The sequence below is a fragment of the Natrix helvetica genome (genome assembly GCF_964273705.1).
Source record: "Natrix helvetica genome assembly, chromosome: 14".
In the NCBI taxonomy this organism is placed as follows: Eukaryota; Metazoa; Chordata; class Lepidosauria; order Squamata; family Natricidae; genus Natrix; species Natrix helvetica.
Window position 1 is genome coordinate 111,870 of NC_138564.1, and position 17,190 is coordinate 129,059.

A 17,190-nucleotide genomic window follows, 5' to 3' on the forward strand; every position below is an offset into this window, starting at 1 on the left:
AATCAAAGAAATTGTGATCCAAATATGTAGGATCACATGTGAAAATAATAAACCCAGTTACTCTGCAATTGGACCTGCCAAAGAAGCTTAAACGGATCCATCCTGTTTCATTGTAAGCCTGAAAAGATGTCTCCCCTTCACCCTGCTCAGCCAGCCCCTCCAGTGCTCATTCTTATAGAGGGGGAAGTCAAGGAAATTTTAGACTCTGGAAAGCATAAAAAGAAAATACAATACTTAAGTGGTCTGGAAGCATCTCTCCTTCACAATCAGAATGGGTGAATGCTCGAAATGTTCGGGTCCCTAAACGCCTTCAGGTGTTTCACAAGAAATATCCTGATAAACCTGAGTTAAGTATGTTCCTAAATTGACTTGTTTCATTTCAGCTCCTACTTTAGTTTTGTATTATGCATTTTATTCTTTTTTTACGGAGTTTTAGGGTTGTCAAAGGTTGGTGTGTGTGTGAATGCCAGCTGCGGTTTGCAGTTTGCCTGCCCTTGGCTGCCATAGAAACAGGGAGCACAGGTTCAGCACTTGGGGTGGGGAAGTGAGCTGGTGCTCACGCATTCCCCTTGAGAATCGGGAAGTTCGCTACCCATCAACTGAGTGGAGTTGTTTGGATTGTTCCAAGGTAGACATCGTCCTGGGTCTCTGAAGGCACACAACACCTGCTGAAGAGGTTTTCCCATAACATCATATGGGGCGCTGATTTGTCTTTCTAGGCTGGACCCTGGGGGCAGGGGGAGGGATTTGGAATGACTTTCAATGTGTAACTTTCCCACAGATTTTTCCCAGATCTTTTGTTGCTATCAGTTCACTCTTAGTAAAAGCACCTCTTCTCTAACTCCACGGAGTCGAGGGTTTTCTTTCTTAGTATTTGAACGGAGACAGACCCGACAGCTTGGCTCATCAGGAACCTCTTCGATCTTACATTTGTTGCAGAGTTTGCCTCCCAGTTGATGCCAGGGTCGCTACAATCCCCCATTACTATTGTGGGGTGCTTCCTGCACATCTCAGCTCGCTGACTAGCAAACGGTTCATCTATTTCCTCGGCTTCGTTGGGTGCCCTGCTGTACACGCCTATGGCGATGCCATTTCTTCTTCCTTTTCTATCATCCTGGGGCTTTGGCACTTCTCTAGAGGGGATTCTTTAAGTTCATCGCAACTCCGCCTCGTCTTTTGTCGGGTCTGTTTCTCCTGAGGAATTCATAGCCTTCTGCGAGGGCTTCCAAGCGCTCATCCCTTCCTTGCTCGGGCCAAACCGGAAGGGCTTCCACGCGCCGCCCGCGGCGTCCACACTCCGCCTCTCGCCCAGCCCATCCCGCAGCGACGCCGCCGGAAGCTCCGCCTCCCAGCTCCTCACCTCACCCTCAGCGGCCGGCCCGGTCTCCACGGCGACCCCCTCATACGGGTCCCGAGGGGCCGCGCGTGCGCGTTGGTGTCGTGCGCTAGGCCTTGCCCAGCCATGATGATGATGGCGCTGAGCAAAACCTTCGGGCAGAAGCCCGTCAAGTTCCAGCTCGAGGAGGATGGCGACTTCTACATGATCGGCTCTGAGGTGGGTGGTAGACCGGGCCAGTGCCCCGGCTCCGCGGCCTTGTGGCGGGCAGTTCCAACGCCGCCCTTCCCCCCTCCCTCCCCGTCCGCAGGTGACACCGAGCCCGAGCCCGCTCGTCCCCCCGGCCCTCCCTGCCCGGTGGCGTCGGCGTCTGACCTGCCGGGGGCTCCCCTTGTCTTGCCCTGCAGGTGGGCAACTATCTGCGGATGTTCCGTGGCTCCCTCTACAAGCGCTACCCATCGCTCTGGAGGCGCCTGGCGACGGTCGAGGAGCGCAAGAAGATCGTCGCCTCGTCCCACGGTGAGCCCCGTGGGGGGGAGGGGGAGGGGGCGGTGGGGGCGCGGGGGAGGCCCGGCGTGACGTTCTCTTTGGTCTTCCCCCGCAGAGTCGCAGCGGAGCCACAGCCCGAGAAGATGTGAGTATCCCGCGCGGGGGGAGAGCAGCGGAGTCCCGTGGGAGGGCTCTTGCCCCGAGCGCTCGGGGGGGGGGGGCAAGCAACAAAGAGACTGCTCCGCCCCCTTCGGGCCCTTAACGGCGGAGCAGGGGAAGGCGGGGGGGGGCAGCGACCGAGGGCTGGGGGAGGGGGGGGGCAGCGACTCAAAGGCGGCTCTACCCCGTGGCCGTTTTCGTAGGTTGGCCCTCCTCGGCACGAAGAGCTTGGAAACCGAGGTAAGGGGGTCCCCAGCGGCCCCGCCAGAAGGGAATGTAAAGTACTGATAAAGGAGAATATTTGGAGTTCAGGTCTGGCATGAGGTCTCCAAGGGGTGACTGGCTTACTTTCTTGAAGACGTTTCATGGCCCAACTAGGGAACATCATCAGTGCTAGAATATTATGGTGCCTTGGCTGTGGGTAGCTGTGGCCTTAGAGCCGGGATGGCAAACGTGCCACAGGTGGTATGCGGAGCCCTTTGTGTGGGCATGCGAGCTGTCGCCCAGTGTACCTCCACTGCGTGTGCGCGCACGCTTCCTGCCGGCAGCTGATTTTCAGGTCTCCTGTTCATGTGGAAGATGCACATGCATGCATGGGGTGTGTGGAGGGGGGTGCACTGCGCCCCCCTCCATTTATAGTACCAGGTGACTTTAGGGAGGGCCGAGGGAGGCCGTTTTCACTCTCCCATAGGCTTGAGAAAAGCCTCCAGATCCTGGGGAGGGTGAAAAATGGGACTTCTGGAAGTTCTGTTCTTTGCCCTCTCCAGGCTCCAGAGGCTTTCCGCAAGCCTCTGGAAGGGTGAAAACGGTCCCGTCCCCCCCACCCCGGCTCTGGAGGCCATAAACATGCCCGTTTCTGAATTTCCAGAAGATCTGTTTTTTGCCCTCCCCGGTCTCCGGAGGCTTTCCTTGAGCCTCTGAGAGGGTGAAAACGGCCTCCCCTGGGCTCCGGAGGTCCTCCCTGAAGCCTCCTGGTGCCAAAAGCGGAACTTGTTTTTGGCTTCCAGAGGCTTGAGGAAAGCCTCCAGAGCCTGCGAAGGACGTGCACACATGTGGGGTGGTGGGCGTGCAGGTGAGCGGGTGCATTGCATTGTGGGGTTGGGGCACACGCTATTGCACACATGCTTGCAATTTCAGCAAGTGAGGACAAAAACGTTTGCTATCACTGCCTTAGAGAATCTTTGGTTGGGCTGTTTGCTGTTGCCTTCCTGGTAGTTTCTTGATTGTTGGTTTGATATTAACCCTGGAATTAATCTATGCTGATTTGAGTGCTGACTGCTGGTGGAGAGGTGCTTTGGGTCCTTTCTGGGGAAGAGTCCCTTTTACATAGTTTATAGATGTTGTTAATGTCCATGTGTCTATTGATGGCTGATTTGTCAGAATGCCAGCCTTCTAGAAATTCTTTGGTGTTTTTGGACTTGGCTTGGTCTAGGATGGTCACATTTTGTCAATTGAAATGATGATTAAATCTGTCCGTTGTGAAATTAAAGAATTTTCAACTTGTCTCTGACTGCTAGTTGGTGTTTGCGGATGCATTCTGCCAGTTTTCTGCCTGTTTGTTCTACTAGTTCAGATGTTGGCAACCTTAAACACTCAAAGAGCCATTTGGACCAGAAGAAAAAACACCAGGAACCACAAAACCCTTTCTGTGCCTGACTATTTCCTGAGCAGCTACAGAACTAGCATATGAGGTTGAATTAACTGTTCTCTTTTCTTCTGAAACTTCTCTTTTGTTGGATTTATCCGTGGTTGGCCTACCGGGGATTGAAAAGCTCAATAAATTGCATGCTGGCGGATATCACACATTGGCGGTTGTGATGCATATTTTGAGCGATGGAGCCGCAGCAGAGGGATGAAAGAGCTAGATGAGGCTCCAGAGCAACGGGTTGCTGACCCCTGTACTTGTGGTTATTGCAGTCTACATTGTATGTTGTAGATCAGTGCCCCCTCCCAACAGGGACCTGTTCTGTGGAGAGAAAAGGGGGCGTGTGTCATGTGCTGCCTGCATCCCATGGGCTGTCAGGGAAGGTCTTCTGATTCTTCCTTTTGCTCACTCAGCAGCCCCCAAGCCTCTCTTTGAGCCCCAGATGGTAGTTCCTCCCAAAGGAGGTACCCCAGCATCCTCCTCCTAATGCTACTACTAATATGAAGTCCTGATTAATCTTCCTCCATGGTATCCACCACATTGAATGTATCCTTTTTAAATTAACCAAATGCTCCAAATAGAATCTTGCATTGTAGGGAAGTTGCTTTGCATTTTTTAATTATGGGATGGGATGGAATGGAATTCTTTATTGGCGAAGTGTGATTGGACACACAAGGAATTTGTCTTTGGTGCATATGCTCTCAGTGTACATAAAAAGATAAAATACATTTATCAATGTAACACAATGATAGTCATAGGGTGCAAATAAGTACCGTATTTTTCGGAGTATAAGACACACCTTTTTAGGTCTTGAGATATGATAGAACCTAGAAATTTGAAGGTTTCTACTGTTGATATTGTGTTGTTTAGTATTGTAAGAGGTGGTAGTATGGGAGGGTTTCTTCTAAAGTCTACCACCATTTCTACAGTTTTGAGTGTGTTCAGTTCCAGATTGTTCCGGTCACACCACGAGGCTAATTGTTCAACCTCCCGTCTGTATGCCGATTCATCGTTGTCTCGAATGAAACCAATCACTGTTGTATCATCTGCAGACTTAAGTAGTTTAACAGAGGGATCGTTTGAGATGCAGTCATTGGTATATTGAAAGAAGAAGTGGAGATAGCACACAGTCCTGGGGAACACACAAGTGTGTTCAGGTACTGCTAGCTGATGGTATGGAATGCTGAACTAAAGTCTACAAAGAGGACCCTTGCGTAGGTCTTTGGAGATTCAAAATGTTGTAGGATGTAGTGCAGAGCCATATTAACAGCATCATCTGTCGATCTATTTACTTGGTATGCAAATTGCAGGGGGTCCAATAGCGGATCCGTGATGGTTTTCAAGTTGGTTTGGTTTGGTTTGGTTTATTTGGATTTATATGCTGCCCTTCTCCAAAAGGACTCAGGGCAGCGTACAACATTAAAAAACACACATCCCAAAAGTTAAAAAAGATTAAATCCATATCTAAAAAAAAACAAAACCAAATTTTTTTAAAAAACAATACATTTAAAATAAGTTAAAATTAACAGGCCAGGCCGGCTTGCTGGAAAAGCCAACTTTTTAGGGCGCGTCGGAAGGACCGGAGGTCGGGGATTATGCGAAGCTCCGGGGGCAGCTCATTCCAGAGGGAAGGCGCTCCCACAGAGAAGGCTTCCCCCCTGGGGGTCACCAGCCGACACTGTCTGGCCGGCGGCACCCTGAAGAGGCCAACTCTGTGGGATCGTACTGGACGGTGGGAGGCTACTGGTGGCAGTAGGTGGTCTTGCAGGTACCCTGGGCCTAAGCCATGGAGCGCTTTAAAGGCCATAATTAATACCTTGAATCGCACCCGGAAAACAACCGGCAACCAGTGCAGGCCGCCTAAAAGGGGTGTAACATGGGAGCACCTAGGTACCCCTATGACAACCCGCGCGGCCGCATTCTGGACCAGCTGAAGCTTCCGGGTGCTCTTCAAGGGCAGCCCCATATAGAGAGCGTTGCAGTAGTCCAGGCGAGAAAGGACGAGGGCATGAGTGACTGTGCACAGAGCATCCCGATCCAGGAAGGGGCGCAACTGATGTACCAGATGAACCTGGTAAAAGGCCCCCCTGGTCACGGCTGTCAGGTGTTCTAAACTAAGCCGCACATCCAGGAGGACTCCCAGATTGCGAGCCTTCTCTGAGGGGGCTAAAATTTCTCCCCCTATCGTCAAAGATGGAACAAGATGTATAAATCGGAATGACGGAAACCAAAGTCTTGGAGGGATTGAGCTTGAGTCTGTTCCTCCCCATCCAGATCCGCACATCCTCCAGGCATCGGGACATCACGTCGAGGGCATCGTTTGGGTGGTTTGGGGTAGAGATGAAAAGTTGGGTAACATCAGCATATTGATGATACCGTACCCCAAAACCACGGATGATCTCGCCCAGCGGTTTCATGTATATGTTGAACAGGAGGGGTGAGAGAACAAGTGACGCGCCTGGGGGTCAATCTCTGCCCTCCCAGTCAACACAAACTGCGACCGATCCGACAGGTAGGAGGAGAACCACTGTAAAACGGTGCCCCCCACTCCCAACCCCCCGAGTCGTTGCAGTAGGATACCATGGTCGATGGTATCGAAAGCCGCCGAGAGGTCTAATAGGACCAGGACAGAGGAACAGCCCCTGTCCCGGGCCCGCCAGAGATCATCGACCAACGCAACCAATGCCGTCTCCGTGCTGTACCTGGGCCTGAAACCCGACTGAAACGGATCCAGGTAGACAGCTTCATCCAGGTACTGGGGAAGCTGACGTGCTACCACACTCTCGACAACCTTTGCTACAAAGCGAAGGTTGGAGACCGGACGATAGTTGGCTAAAGAAGCTGGGTCCAGGGACGTCTTCTTGAGGAGGGGCCTCACCACCGCCTCCTTCAAGGTGGTGGGAAAGAACCCCTCTCTCAATGAAGCGTTGGTAATCGCCTGGAGCCAGCCTCGTGTCACCTCCCGGGAAGCCGAAACTAACCAAGAGGGACACAGGTCCAGCACACAAGTGACAGCACTGAGTCTCCCCATAATCCTGTCCATGCCTTCGGGGGTCACAGGGTCAAACCCATCCCAGATTGTCTCCTCAAGATTCATCCCCGTCGGCTCGCCCGAATCTACCCAGTCAGAGTCCAAGCCTGTCCGGATCTGAGCGATTTTATCCTGCAGATACTGAACAAATTCTTTAGCCCTACCCTGCAAGGGGTCTTCCCCAGTTCCTTGGTTAAGTAAGGAGCGGGTCATCCTAAACAGGGTGGCTGGGCGGTTATCTGCGGACATGATAAGAGCGGAAAAATATTGCCATTTTGCCGCTTCTATCGCCACTAAGTAGGATTTAATATGAATTCTTACTAGTGTTCGATCAGATTCTGACCGGCTGGCCCTCCAGCCACTCTCTAGGCGTCTTTTCCGGCGTTTCATCTCCCGGAGCTCCTCGGTAAACCAGGGAGCCATCCGGGATTGACACCGGGTCAGAGGCCGCAAAGGCACAACACGATCCAAAGCCCCAGCGGCAGCCCTATCCCAGGCTTCCACTTAGGGCTTCGGTCGAGTTGTGAGCAAGGGATTCAGGAAAAGTCCCAAGCTCCATCAGGAACCTTTCGGGGTCCATCAGGTGCCTGGGGCAGAACCGTCTAGTCGATAGGATGTAGTGCAGAGCCATCTAGTTGTAGGATGTAGTGCAGAACCATATTAACAGCATCATCTGTCGATCTATTTACTTGGTATGCAAATTGCAGGGGGTCTAATAGTGGATCCGTGATGGTTTTCAAGTGGGACATCACTAGCCTTTCAAAGGTTTTCAATAACTACAAATGTTAGAGCAACTGGTCTGTAATCATTCTGTTCCTTGATGGAGGGCTTCTTAAGCACTGGGATGATGATAGAGCGTTTGAAGCAAGAAGGAACACATTTCTAGTGATTTATTGAAGATTTGGGTGAAGATGGGGGCCAATTGGTCAGCACAGACAAGCAAGAAGGAGTTGTCTGGGCTGGTGCTTTTCCTGGCTTCTGTCTGCGAAATAGATCTTGTACTTCCTTTTCTGTGATCACCAGGGGTTGTGGGGTAGGCTTTTTTTGCTCTCCCAGACTCCTATAAAGCCTCTGGAGTCTGGGGAGGGCAAAAAAAACATGCAAAAAATGGGGGGGAGCGCCTCTCATGCATGTATGCTCACTGGGGGGGGGGGGGGTGTCGCACGTTGCATTATGGGTGCGGCACCCCCTGCGCTCCCCCCCTCTTATGGTACATGAGCCAAAAAAGGCTCATTTCCCACAAAATGGTCACCACACACATAAAACCCTGTAATTCTGAGATAGCGATATCCTGAGACCAATTGTTGACATATATACATAAGCCGCCTCCCTTTTTTTTACTGCAATCCTGTCTGCTCTAACTATCTGAAACCCTGGTATATGCATGCTCAATTTCTTTGTTTAGCCAGGATTCAATAAAGCATAGGACAGATGCGTTGTAAAAATCAGAATTGTATCTATTTAAAAGGAGTGTTTCATTTACGTTCACTTAGCAAGTGAACGTAAATTAGTCAGAAAGATTGAAGGGAGTGGGTTTTTTTTATTTCCCTTATTTCTTAGTCTATTTAAAATTCCTGTCCTTTTATTTTTCTGTCTCCGCCGTCTGCGTTTCCTTTTGGCTGAGCCATAGTTTGGGGAATTTTCTTCCACCTGTGTTAGAATCTCCTCCGCATTGACCCTCTTTGTTTCTCTTCTGCTTGTAGAGTTATTTTGTCTTCAGTATGCATGACTGTAAATGTATACAGGTTCTTAGGTCTAGATCAGTGGTCGGCAAACCACGACTCATGAGCCACATGCAGCTCTTTGGCCCCTTGAGTGTGGCTCTTCTTCACCACCTCACGTTCCTTGTCTTCCGGCTGCGGCCCCACTCCATGGAAAACATAGGCGTGTGCACGCCCCACGCAATTACAGCCCGGAACAGGACCAAAGCCCCTCTCCCAACTGGCCCTTCCTCAGAGGGCTTCAGAAGGAAGCTTCTGCAGAAGCCCGGGCTAGTGAGAACAAGTTCCCGCTGCTACAAAGTCTCCGAGACTGTGATTGTACGGGGTGTGCATGCGCGCCTATGTTTTCTATGGCATGGAGCGAGGCTCTGTGTGGCCGGCGATGACTCCGGAGGCCATCCGCTGGGGGCAGGGTTCCCCTCACGTTCCTCGTCTTCCCGTCTTTGCTTCAACATCCATTGAACGTTTTATGATCTCCCAGGATAGCTACATTATATTGAAATTTGTTTTAGTCAGTACTCCAAAGCCTTTTTGGCAAGTATTGTTAACAAAGCAGCTACACTCCCATCTGATACTACGCAGTGACATTTGTTTTCTGTTTGAAGAACTTGTGCTTGTCTCTATTAAAGTATATTGCTTTCAACTGATTAATTTGTCAGGATCATTTAAAATTTCATTTATGACTTCTTGAACCCTACTTTATGTTTAATATCCAAGGAGACCAAGGATTCCATTGTTCAACCCTAAGCTACATATATAATAGGGCTGGAAGATACTTTGGAAGATTGAAATTATTATTTGCCAGTTTGATAACTCCCTTTATTTCTTCATTCAAGTTGTTCTGTGCTATGATCCCTGGTGGCACAGTGGTTAGAATGCAACTTTTATTCTTATTGGGGTTTTAACTTCTCTGATTATTGTATTTATTTATTTTTACCTCCTTCTTTGTAGTCCGTAGACCGTTGCTTGTGTACGTCGCCCCGAGTCCCTGTGGGGAGAGGGGGCGACTAATAAGTCTGATAAAATAAATAAATAATAAACATTGCAAGCAAACTGCCTGGTGCCAGGAGTCTGATCCTGATGGGCTCAAGGTTGACTCAGCCTTCCATCCTGAGCTTGGCAGAATGAGGACCCAGATTGTTCAGAGCAATATCCTGGGCAACATCCTGACTCAGAGTGCTGTAAAGCACCGTGGAGCAGTACATAAAGTGCTATTGCTATATAATGAATGTATTGGAGAGTACAGGACCCAGAACCAATTTGAGTGCAACATTTTAGCCAGTTAGATGTCTTTTAGTATACAGTCATACTTCAGCATTCGATTGCTTCAAAACTCATCGAATTTGGTATTCAAGATGTTTTGAAGCAGTTATCTTGTCCAGGCACTTGTCTTTCTGCCAGTAGCCAATATGCAAGGAAGAACTTGCTGAACTTAGCTGCCTCCTGACTCACTATTTCTTCTGGTCAAAATAGCAGGTCACGTGGTTTTTTTCAAATCTTATCGGTTTTAGTATTCAGCACATCTTCCAGAATGAATTACCAACAAGGTATATATACTTGTGAAGCTCGACTCGTGTGCTGGGCCACAACCCAGTTGCCTTCCCCCATCCCCCAGGAGCACTCTGCAGGCTTCAGCAGAGTTGGTGGAAGGCAAAAATGCCTGTTTTTGCAAAAAATGGTTTGTTTTCCATCCGTTTTTTGCAAAACCAGGGGCGTTTTTGCCTTCCCCCAGCCCTGCTTAAGCCTGCAGAGTGCTCCTGTGGGCTGGGGAGGACAAAAACCTTTTTTTCTTACCTCTTCAAAATCTTGGTGCGTCTTATACACTGGTGTGTCTTATAGTCCGAAAAATACGGTAGGTGGCATCAAATGATATCTTTTTCAGTAGTTGATCTCTTGTCGCTCTTTCATTATATTGCAAAATTTTATTATTTTAAAATATATAGGGAAGGGTAAAAGGGTGTACAAATTTTTTTTTGCAGCTTCCACACTGGTGGCGAAAATCCCTCCAAGAAACTCACAAACTTAACAATCTTAAAAATAAAATATAAAAGAAAGCATCAGAACAAATTTAACCAATATTAGCAAACATGTGCTCTACTATTTTTCTTTGTTACTTTCTGTAATATCAACAATTACAATTATTCCAAATATATTCATTTTTGTGATCTAAGCCTTTTCGATATTGCTTCTTCTTCCCTGCCCCCCGGAGGGGCCTCAATGCCCCCCCTCCTTATCTTGCATCTTGCTGTCCTTTTCTCTACTCCCACTAAATTCCTCCTCTGGGGGGGAAAGATTCTTTTTAATAAAGGCTTCCGCCTCTTGAATTGTATTAATTCTGATCCTATTTCCCTCCCAGAAGACCATCATCCCCTCTGGTAGCAGCCATCTAAACCAGACCCCCATGTTGTATAGTTTTTTTTGATAAGGAGGAATATTTCCTCCTCCTCTCTTATTTTCTGGGGGATCTGTTTGAGAATGGTGATCTGTTCCTCTTTGTATTTCAATGGTCTCTCCCTTTGGGTCGCAAGCACTTCATCCCTTGTGGATCGCCTGACAAATTTAACATGTACCTCTCTTGGAACATTATGACTTCTGGCATATGCTGAGTTTATCCTATATGCTAGATCCATATCCCACCATAATTGTTTCTTATCTCCCTTAATATAATCTGCTAAAATTGTACTCATAAACTCTTTAAGATCTTTGTTTTCTTCCTCTGGCAGGTTCTGAAATCTAAGAAAAAAGGACATTCTTTCAAATTCTATTTTTGTCAGAAAATTTTCTACATCTGCGTTTCCCTTGCGTATTGCTTTAACCTCCTCCCCCAGCTCCGCCGCTCCCTCCTCCAACACCAAAATTCTCTGTTTATTTCCAGCAATATGTTCTTTAACCTCTCTGAGCTCTTCTTTAAGCTCTGCCATTTCTTTTCTCATTTCATTCTGCCCCCTCATAAGTTCTTTAAACATTTCCGTAACAGATAATTCTTTTGTATCCTCTCCAGCCCCTCCTTTCTGCAGCAATGAGGTGATCTTGGACTGTTGGGTCGTGGGGCTGGGGGCAGCAGATGAGGGAGCTGAGTGGGCCTTGCCCGTCGGTGGTTTCCTTGAAGCCATTTACTAAGTTCAGAGATACAAATCCTTTCCAGGGAAAATGGTGTCCGGGGAAACCCTTTACAGTTCCAAGAGAGAGATACTCCAAGAAATATTTCCAATAATCAAAAGTTCAGAAGAGCCACATACAGAAAGAAGTCCCAGCTTCCCTTTGAGAGAGTGCAACAAACAATCCACTTTGCTTTCTCTTTGGGAGCAGTTTCAAAGGACAAGTTTCATTCATATGTAGACAAAGGAAGGAGGGCGGGCGCCATCTTGGCCCTCCCTTCCGCAGGGAGAGAAGTCACAAAAAGTTTTTCTTTCCCTTTTTTTAAAAGGTGAAAGTCAGCTTTAAAATCATTTCTGGCAATTGTAAAAAGTCATTCTCATTCACTGTACGAGTAACTAATCAGTTATTATTCTCTCTCTCCGAGAGAGTCCTTTTAAATGCCGCTTATTCCGAGGGGGGGGGGTAATAGAACCACCCCCCTCTAATTTCCATTTCAAGAGCCAGAGCACACCAACTCACGGACATCTGTAGCTTTCTTTCAAGATAAACAAAGAGCACCAGGTGGGATCCGCGCCTCCAGCCTTCAGCCACACTTCTCTTTTGATCTGAAACCTCCCAGGGCCGTCCAGCGAAGAGGCGACGTCACTCGCCCCCCCACTGCTCCCCGGCGCCTAGGCGAAGCTGGGAAAACACCCCCACCGGCTGCCGCCGCTGCGGGAGGTCCCAGCAAGCCGCCTTTCGGCAGGAGACCCTTCGCTCAAGTCTCCTGTGCTCCTTTCGGAGCCCGCCAAGGGAGCGATCAGCGGACTACGCATCCGTTGCCATTCGGTCCCGGAAGCGGAAGTCCTCTTGTTGCTCTTTCATTAGACTTCCTCTAAAAGTGAAGACAGCTGGATTCAAGGAGGATCTCTTGGGAAGCTCAGCTGCAGCTCTTTCAAATGTTGGGGTATCAGTATTCCTACTATGTCCCCTGGCATAGATCAACAACTAACAACAACCCCAAATACCTCCCCCCCATTCTACCCAATAGTATTAACTGTGAAGATCATCACTGTAGGGAGTTTCTCACACACAGCTCCTCCAGTCCTTTCTGTGCTTCCACATCCTTTCTGCCAAGCCACCATGGTGTGATCCCCATTGCTCCCCAACCTACAATCATTTTGTTCCGAGGGCTCCAGGGTATAATAGCCTCTCTGGTCCTTCTACCTAGGGAGCTTCCCAAAATATCATGTCAAACTGAGTATGACACCACGTAGCATATGTAGGATTTCATATGCTATGTCATCTGTGTCACGATGTTAAAAAGTTTGCTAGACATGAACTGACTGAAACTGACACTGAAGAGTTAAACTGAGAAAGCTTTATTGCGCAGGTCATAAATGTTATCTGAAAGTGATTTATTGCGCATGTCTTCACACATTCCAGAATTTTTCCTTTGTTCTTTGTCCGACTGCCAAGCATGCTGGCAGGCGGAACATTTATTTTCAAAATGTAACATTTAGTTAATTTTCTGTTTTATTTACTTTCATTAAAATTTTGTTTATTAATTAGAATATACTTCTCAAAGACTTTTTATTTTATTTTCTTAACATCTTAATGGTATGCCGCTGGGAATCAGCCCGGTCCATAGACTTCATTTTTCATCAGGGTGTTTTTTCCCCTGACAATCTGGTCAAATACAGATGCTTGAAAAAGGAAGCACATATTCCTAGTCAGAGTTATAACTAGTTAATACAAATTGTTTCGCTCTGAAATGCTTTCTTCCCATGTTTCTCACACCTTGACTGTGTGGTCTAAGATAAGTCAGTATCATCCTTCATCTTTTTTTCTTAGTCTCTCACACGAGGGCAGATGTTTCCAGTCACTTTATTAGAATATATCCTATAGATATGCACAGACACATGTGGAAGATACAGGAAGAGAAGCCAAAAGGGGGGGAAATTTATCTTGTCCACAAATGTGCTTTTCCAAAAGGCAGCTGGACTTTCTTGGTTTTTCCTTGAAAATGTTTCGCTTCTCATCCAAGAAGGCTCTGAGATGAGAAGCGAAACATTTTCAAGGAAAAACCAAGGAAATCCAGCTGCCTTTTGGAAAAGAACCTTTGGGACAACCATGGCTTGGATGACTGTGAATCTCTGCAGGCATTTTCATCTCTTGCCCAGATTGAAATGGAGTTGGAAGAGAACTTGAAAACCTCTCAACTGCTCCAATGTCATTGCCTTCCATCTTTACCACACTCAAGTCTTAATGTCTGTGCTGATCCTTGCAACAAGCTTTCACATTTTGTTCTGGTCTCAAGCTTGTCAGTTCCTTTCTCAAGGAACTAAAGATTTTTCTATTAGCATCAGGCATGCAATTATGATAGGCAAAAGGTTATTTGCCTTCTTCAGCTCCCTTATGTTTTCCAGGTCCCATCAGATGACGTATTTTTAGGAAAGAGACCTGGAGCATTCCCATTCTGTTAGAGAGTATGGGACAGGCTGAAACCTATAACCCTTGCCCTACATCATGTAGGGCTTTGTAAGTGAGAATCAGCATCTTTGGACTGATTATGGTACCCAGCAGTCAGTACAGCACACAAAGTAGAAGTGTTACATGGGCACACCAATGGCTACTCACACTGCTACATTTGGACCATCTGTAACTACTCCATCCGTGCTGGGGAAGCTCATCTTGGCTTCTGAGGTGCTCTCAACCTCCTTTTTAGAAAATCTTATGTTAAAGGCTTAGCTGTTCTGGAGAGCATTGGGGTGCAGATGGTTTGTTGGCTGTCAGTTAATTGTTCCTGGTCCCATTCCCAAGTATAGAAGAGCTTTTTCCCTAGCTCGCTTTAATGTCTTGCCCTCAGCACTTTTGGATGGTCGTTTTAAGAGGCTCCCGATTAACGAGCGGCTATGCCCTTGTGACAGAGCTGAGGTTGAAACTGTGGAGCACGTCCTATTTTGCCCCATGTATAACGCAGACAGATCTAAGTTACTGTCTTTTCTTGAAATCGTCCCCTTTCCAGGGTGCTGCTCTGGAGAGTCCAAACAAGGGTTAAATACAGCCAATCTGCCCAGAACTGAATTGAAACTTTAAGCCACGCCTCTGGTGCTGATTATCTTCAGTTTTTTTCAATTCAGCAAGCCCAGTGGACGCGTTTAGAGTTTCTCTTAAATTCTGAGATAGATTGCTTGGACTCTCAAGAGTATTTTTAAAAGAATAAGGTAGAGAATTACACAGAGCAGGCTGGTGAGTCAAATAACTTTATTTCAATTGGCTGTTCTCACCCCTGGCTCTCCTGGTGTCCAGGGCTTCGCCCAGGCTCCTCGAAGCCACAGGCAGCTGTTGAGGGAGGCGCGTGGGTCAGAGTGCCGACGCCAGCGCCGCTGGAGCACCCCTACTGGGGGCGATTCCCCGCTGGGAACCCGCTGTTGCCGTCTGCGCTTTTTGCAAGCCGGAGTGCGGCGCGGTCTCCCAGGGCTTTCGGGCATTGTCGGCTTTGAAATTTAGGCATGAAAAGCGGCGGTGAGTTCCGGGCGCCATTTTGAATGCTGCAAGTTTCGTTTTAGATCTTACAAACACATGCCGCAGCTGCCTGAAGCCTGACTCAGCACAGGAGCCGTTTGGAGTCAGCCTTGACCGGTCTGACTGGCGACCTTGGCCCCTGTTCTTGAGAAAAGAAGCAGCGTGGGATTGTGGCCTCCTGGGTCACATCCAGTATTCTCCTGCAGGCGCTGGGAGCTAACAACGCTTGCACGAAAATCCCAGTTACCTGAATCAGGCCTTGCAGATCCCCGTGTCTCCTCTGGAGCATCGTGCTGCGGTGGGCTATTGTGGAGGTGGTGAGTGGTGGTATTCCCCTCCCCTACTACCTACCCTAGTTGACCTAGTACCATGACAGATCAGGCTTCTGAGACTTCTGAGGGTGTCTCTTCCAGAGCCCCCCTAAGACAGGCTGGTAAAGCTGCCAGGGAAGCCATTAGAGGGAGTAAACCCTACTCCAGGCCTGGGCCTAAACAAGGTTCAGGCCCGGATAGGGATGCTTTACGATGCCAGAAGGTGTTAGAGAAGCAGTTCTGCAAAGCCCAATAGCAGGCTTACTCTTCCCTTTCGGTGTCTCCTGGGGAGCCCTCCAGGGAAATTCTTCCAGCCCAGGGACGCCCCATTTCTGACAGTGAGGAGGAAGGCCAGGAATTCTCTCCTACGGCCTCCCTTGCTCTGGCAGCCTCTCCAGGTCCCTCTATGACTGACCAGGCCGATCTTTTTGCCTGTCCTTCGGATCTGGAGGAGGGACCAGCCCCTATGGGGCCCTTGGCGCCCCAACAGCCGCTTCCCAGGCCCGTTCCTGGGGCTCGCCCCATCAAGGACCAGGGACCTAATCTCTCTACTGAGATGCAAGAAATCATTAACAGGGCCATTTCCCAGGGTATTGAGGCGGGCATGCAACAGAGGGGTAAGCGTACTCGCAAAACCCATCATTTGCAGCCCCAGGAGGATCCCAGAGAGACAACCTCTAGCCTGCCGCCTCAATCTCCTCATTCCTCGGCTTCCGAGGATTCTGACTGGGAGGAAGAGGAGGACATTCTCCCTAGGCAGGAAGCTGAGTTCTCTGGAGATGAGAAGGATTCCTCCGAACAACCAGTTTTTTCGGGCCTATTCAAACTGGCCAATTTTAAAACCATTTTAGATAAGGCCAAGATTTCAACACGCTTGGGGTCAACTCCCCCAGCCCAGACGGCCGCAGATCCTGGTGATCTTTCCGGAGACCTCTTTGAGGAGCCGGTATCGGTCCAGGAAATTGTTCCAGTACCCAAAATGTTCCTCAATATGGTTCAGAGGCAATGGGTGCAGCCAGCTACCATGGCCACCCCCAGCAGCAATGACAAGAAGCTGTACACTGTAGATGCCAGTCTGGAGGATTTGCTCAAGCTTCCTCCAATTGATCCCCCTGTAGTGGCTCTCACTTCCTCATCTGTGCTCCTCCCTGATTTATTGGAGGGGCTCAAGGCTGAGGACAAGAGGACCGAGACTGCTTGCCACAAAACTCACCAGGTAGCAGCATGGGCAATTAAGTCATCCACTTTGGCCTCCTTCCTCTCCAGGGCAGCCCTCCTATGGCTGAGACAGTTGTTGAGGAAAGTACCTGCCAAGGACGTTAAATTGAGGCAGGATATCAATAAAATCATGGCAGCCACTGAGTACACCGCAGATGCCACCCTGAGTGCTGCCAAGTTTGCTTCTCGAGCCCTGGCGTCTAATGTTACCTCCCGATGCCTGTTGTGGCTCAGACCCTGGAACGTGGATATGCGCTCCAAGTGGAAGCTTGTCACCACCCCCTTTAAAGGGGACAAACTATTTGGGGAGGTTCTTGATCCTATCCTTGTTGAAAACAAGGACAAGAAGAAGGTGATGCCATCGATCGCTAAGAAATCTGATCGGAAGGGTTCCAACTCCTACAGGAGACAGCCCTTTCGGAACATCGAGCCTTCCACTTGCTCCGCCCCCTTTCATCGGGCGTATCCCCAGCAAAACGATCGGTCCCAGGACCGTCAGCCTTTTCGCTACAGAGGTAGCCAGCAGCACTACTACAAGCGCTCCTTTCGAGGGGGGTCTGGCTCAGGTCCCTTCAGGAGATAATAAATGACCATCACCGGTCAGCTCCCATAGGAGGGCGTCTCCGGCTATTTCATGCCAAGTGGGAGCAGATCACGTCGGACCAGTGGGTCCT

General features: G+C 48.8%; 1 protein-coding gene across 2 annotated transcripts in view; it reads left to right on the forward strand.

Annotated features, from left to right (window-relative positions):
• The first annotated feature begins 1,381 nt into the window (after positions 1-1,381).
• Positions 1,382-17,190, forward strand: part of SMARCB1 (SWI/SNF related BAF chromatin remodeling complex subunit B1) — a 43,447-nt gene continuing 27,638 nt past the window's right edge. Inside the window, exons 1-3 of one of the 2 annotated variants that reach the window (XM_081966189.1) lie at positions 1,384-1,555; positions 1,744-1,855; positions 1,941-1,970. In XM_081966189.1, coding sequence (XP_081822315.1) covers positions 1,463-1,555; positions 1,744-1,855; positions 1,941-1,970 — 235 coding nt within the window. In that variant the 5' untranslated portion in view covers positions 1,384-1,462. Of the gene's footprint in view, positions 1,556-1,743; positions 1,856-1,940; positions 1,971-17,190 lie in introns of both variants that reach the window. The other variant, XM_081966190.1, reaches the window with a different exon arrangement.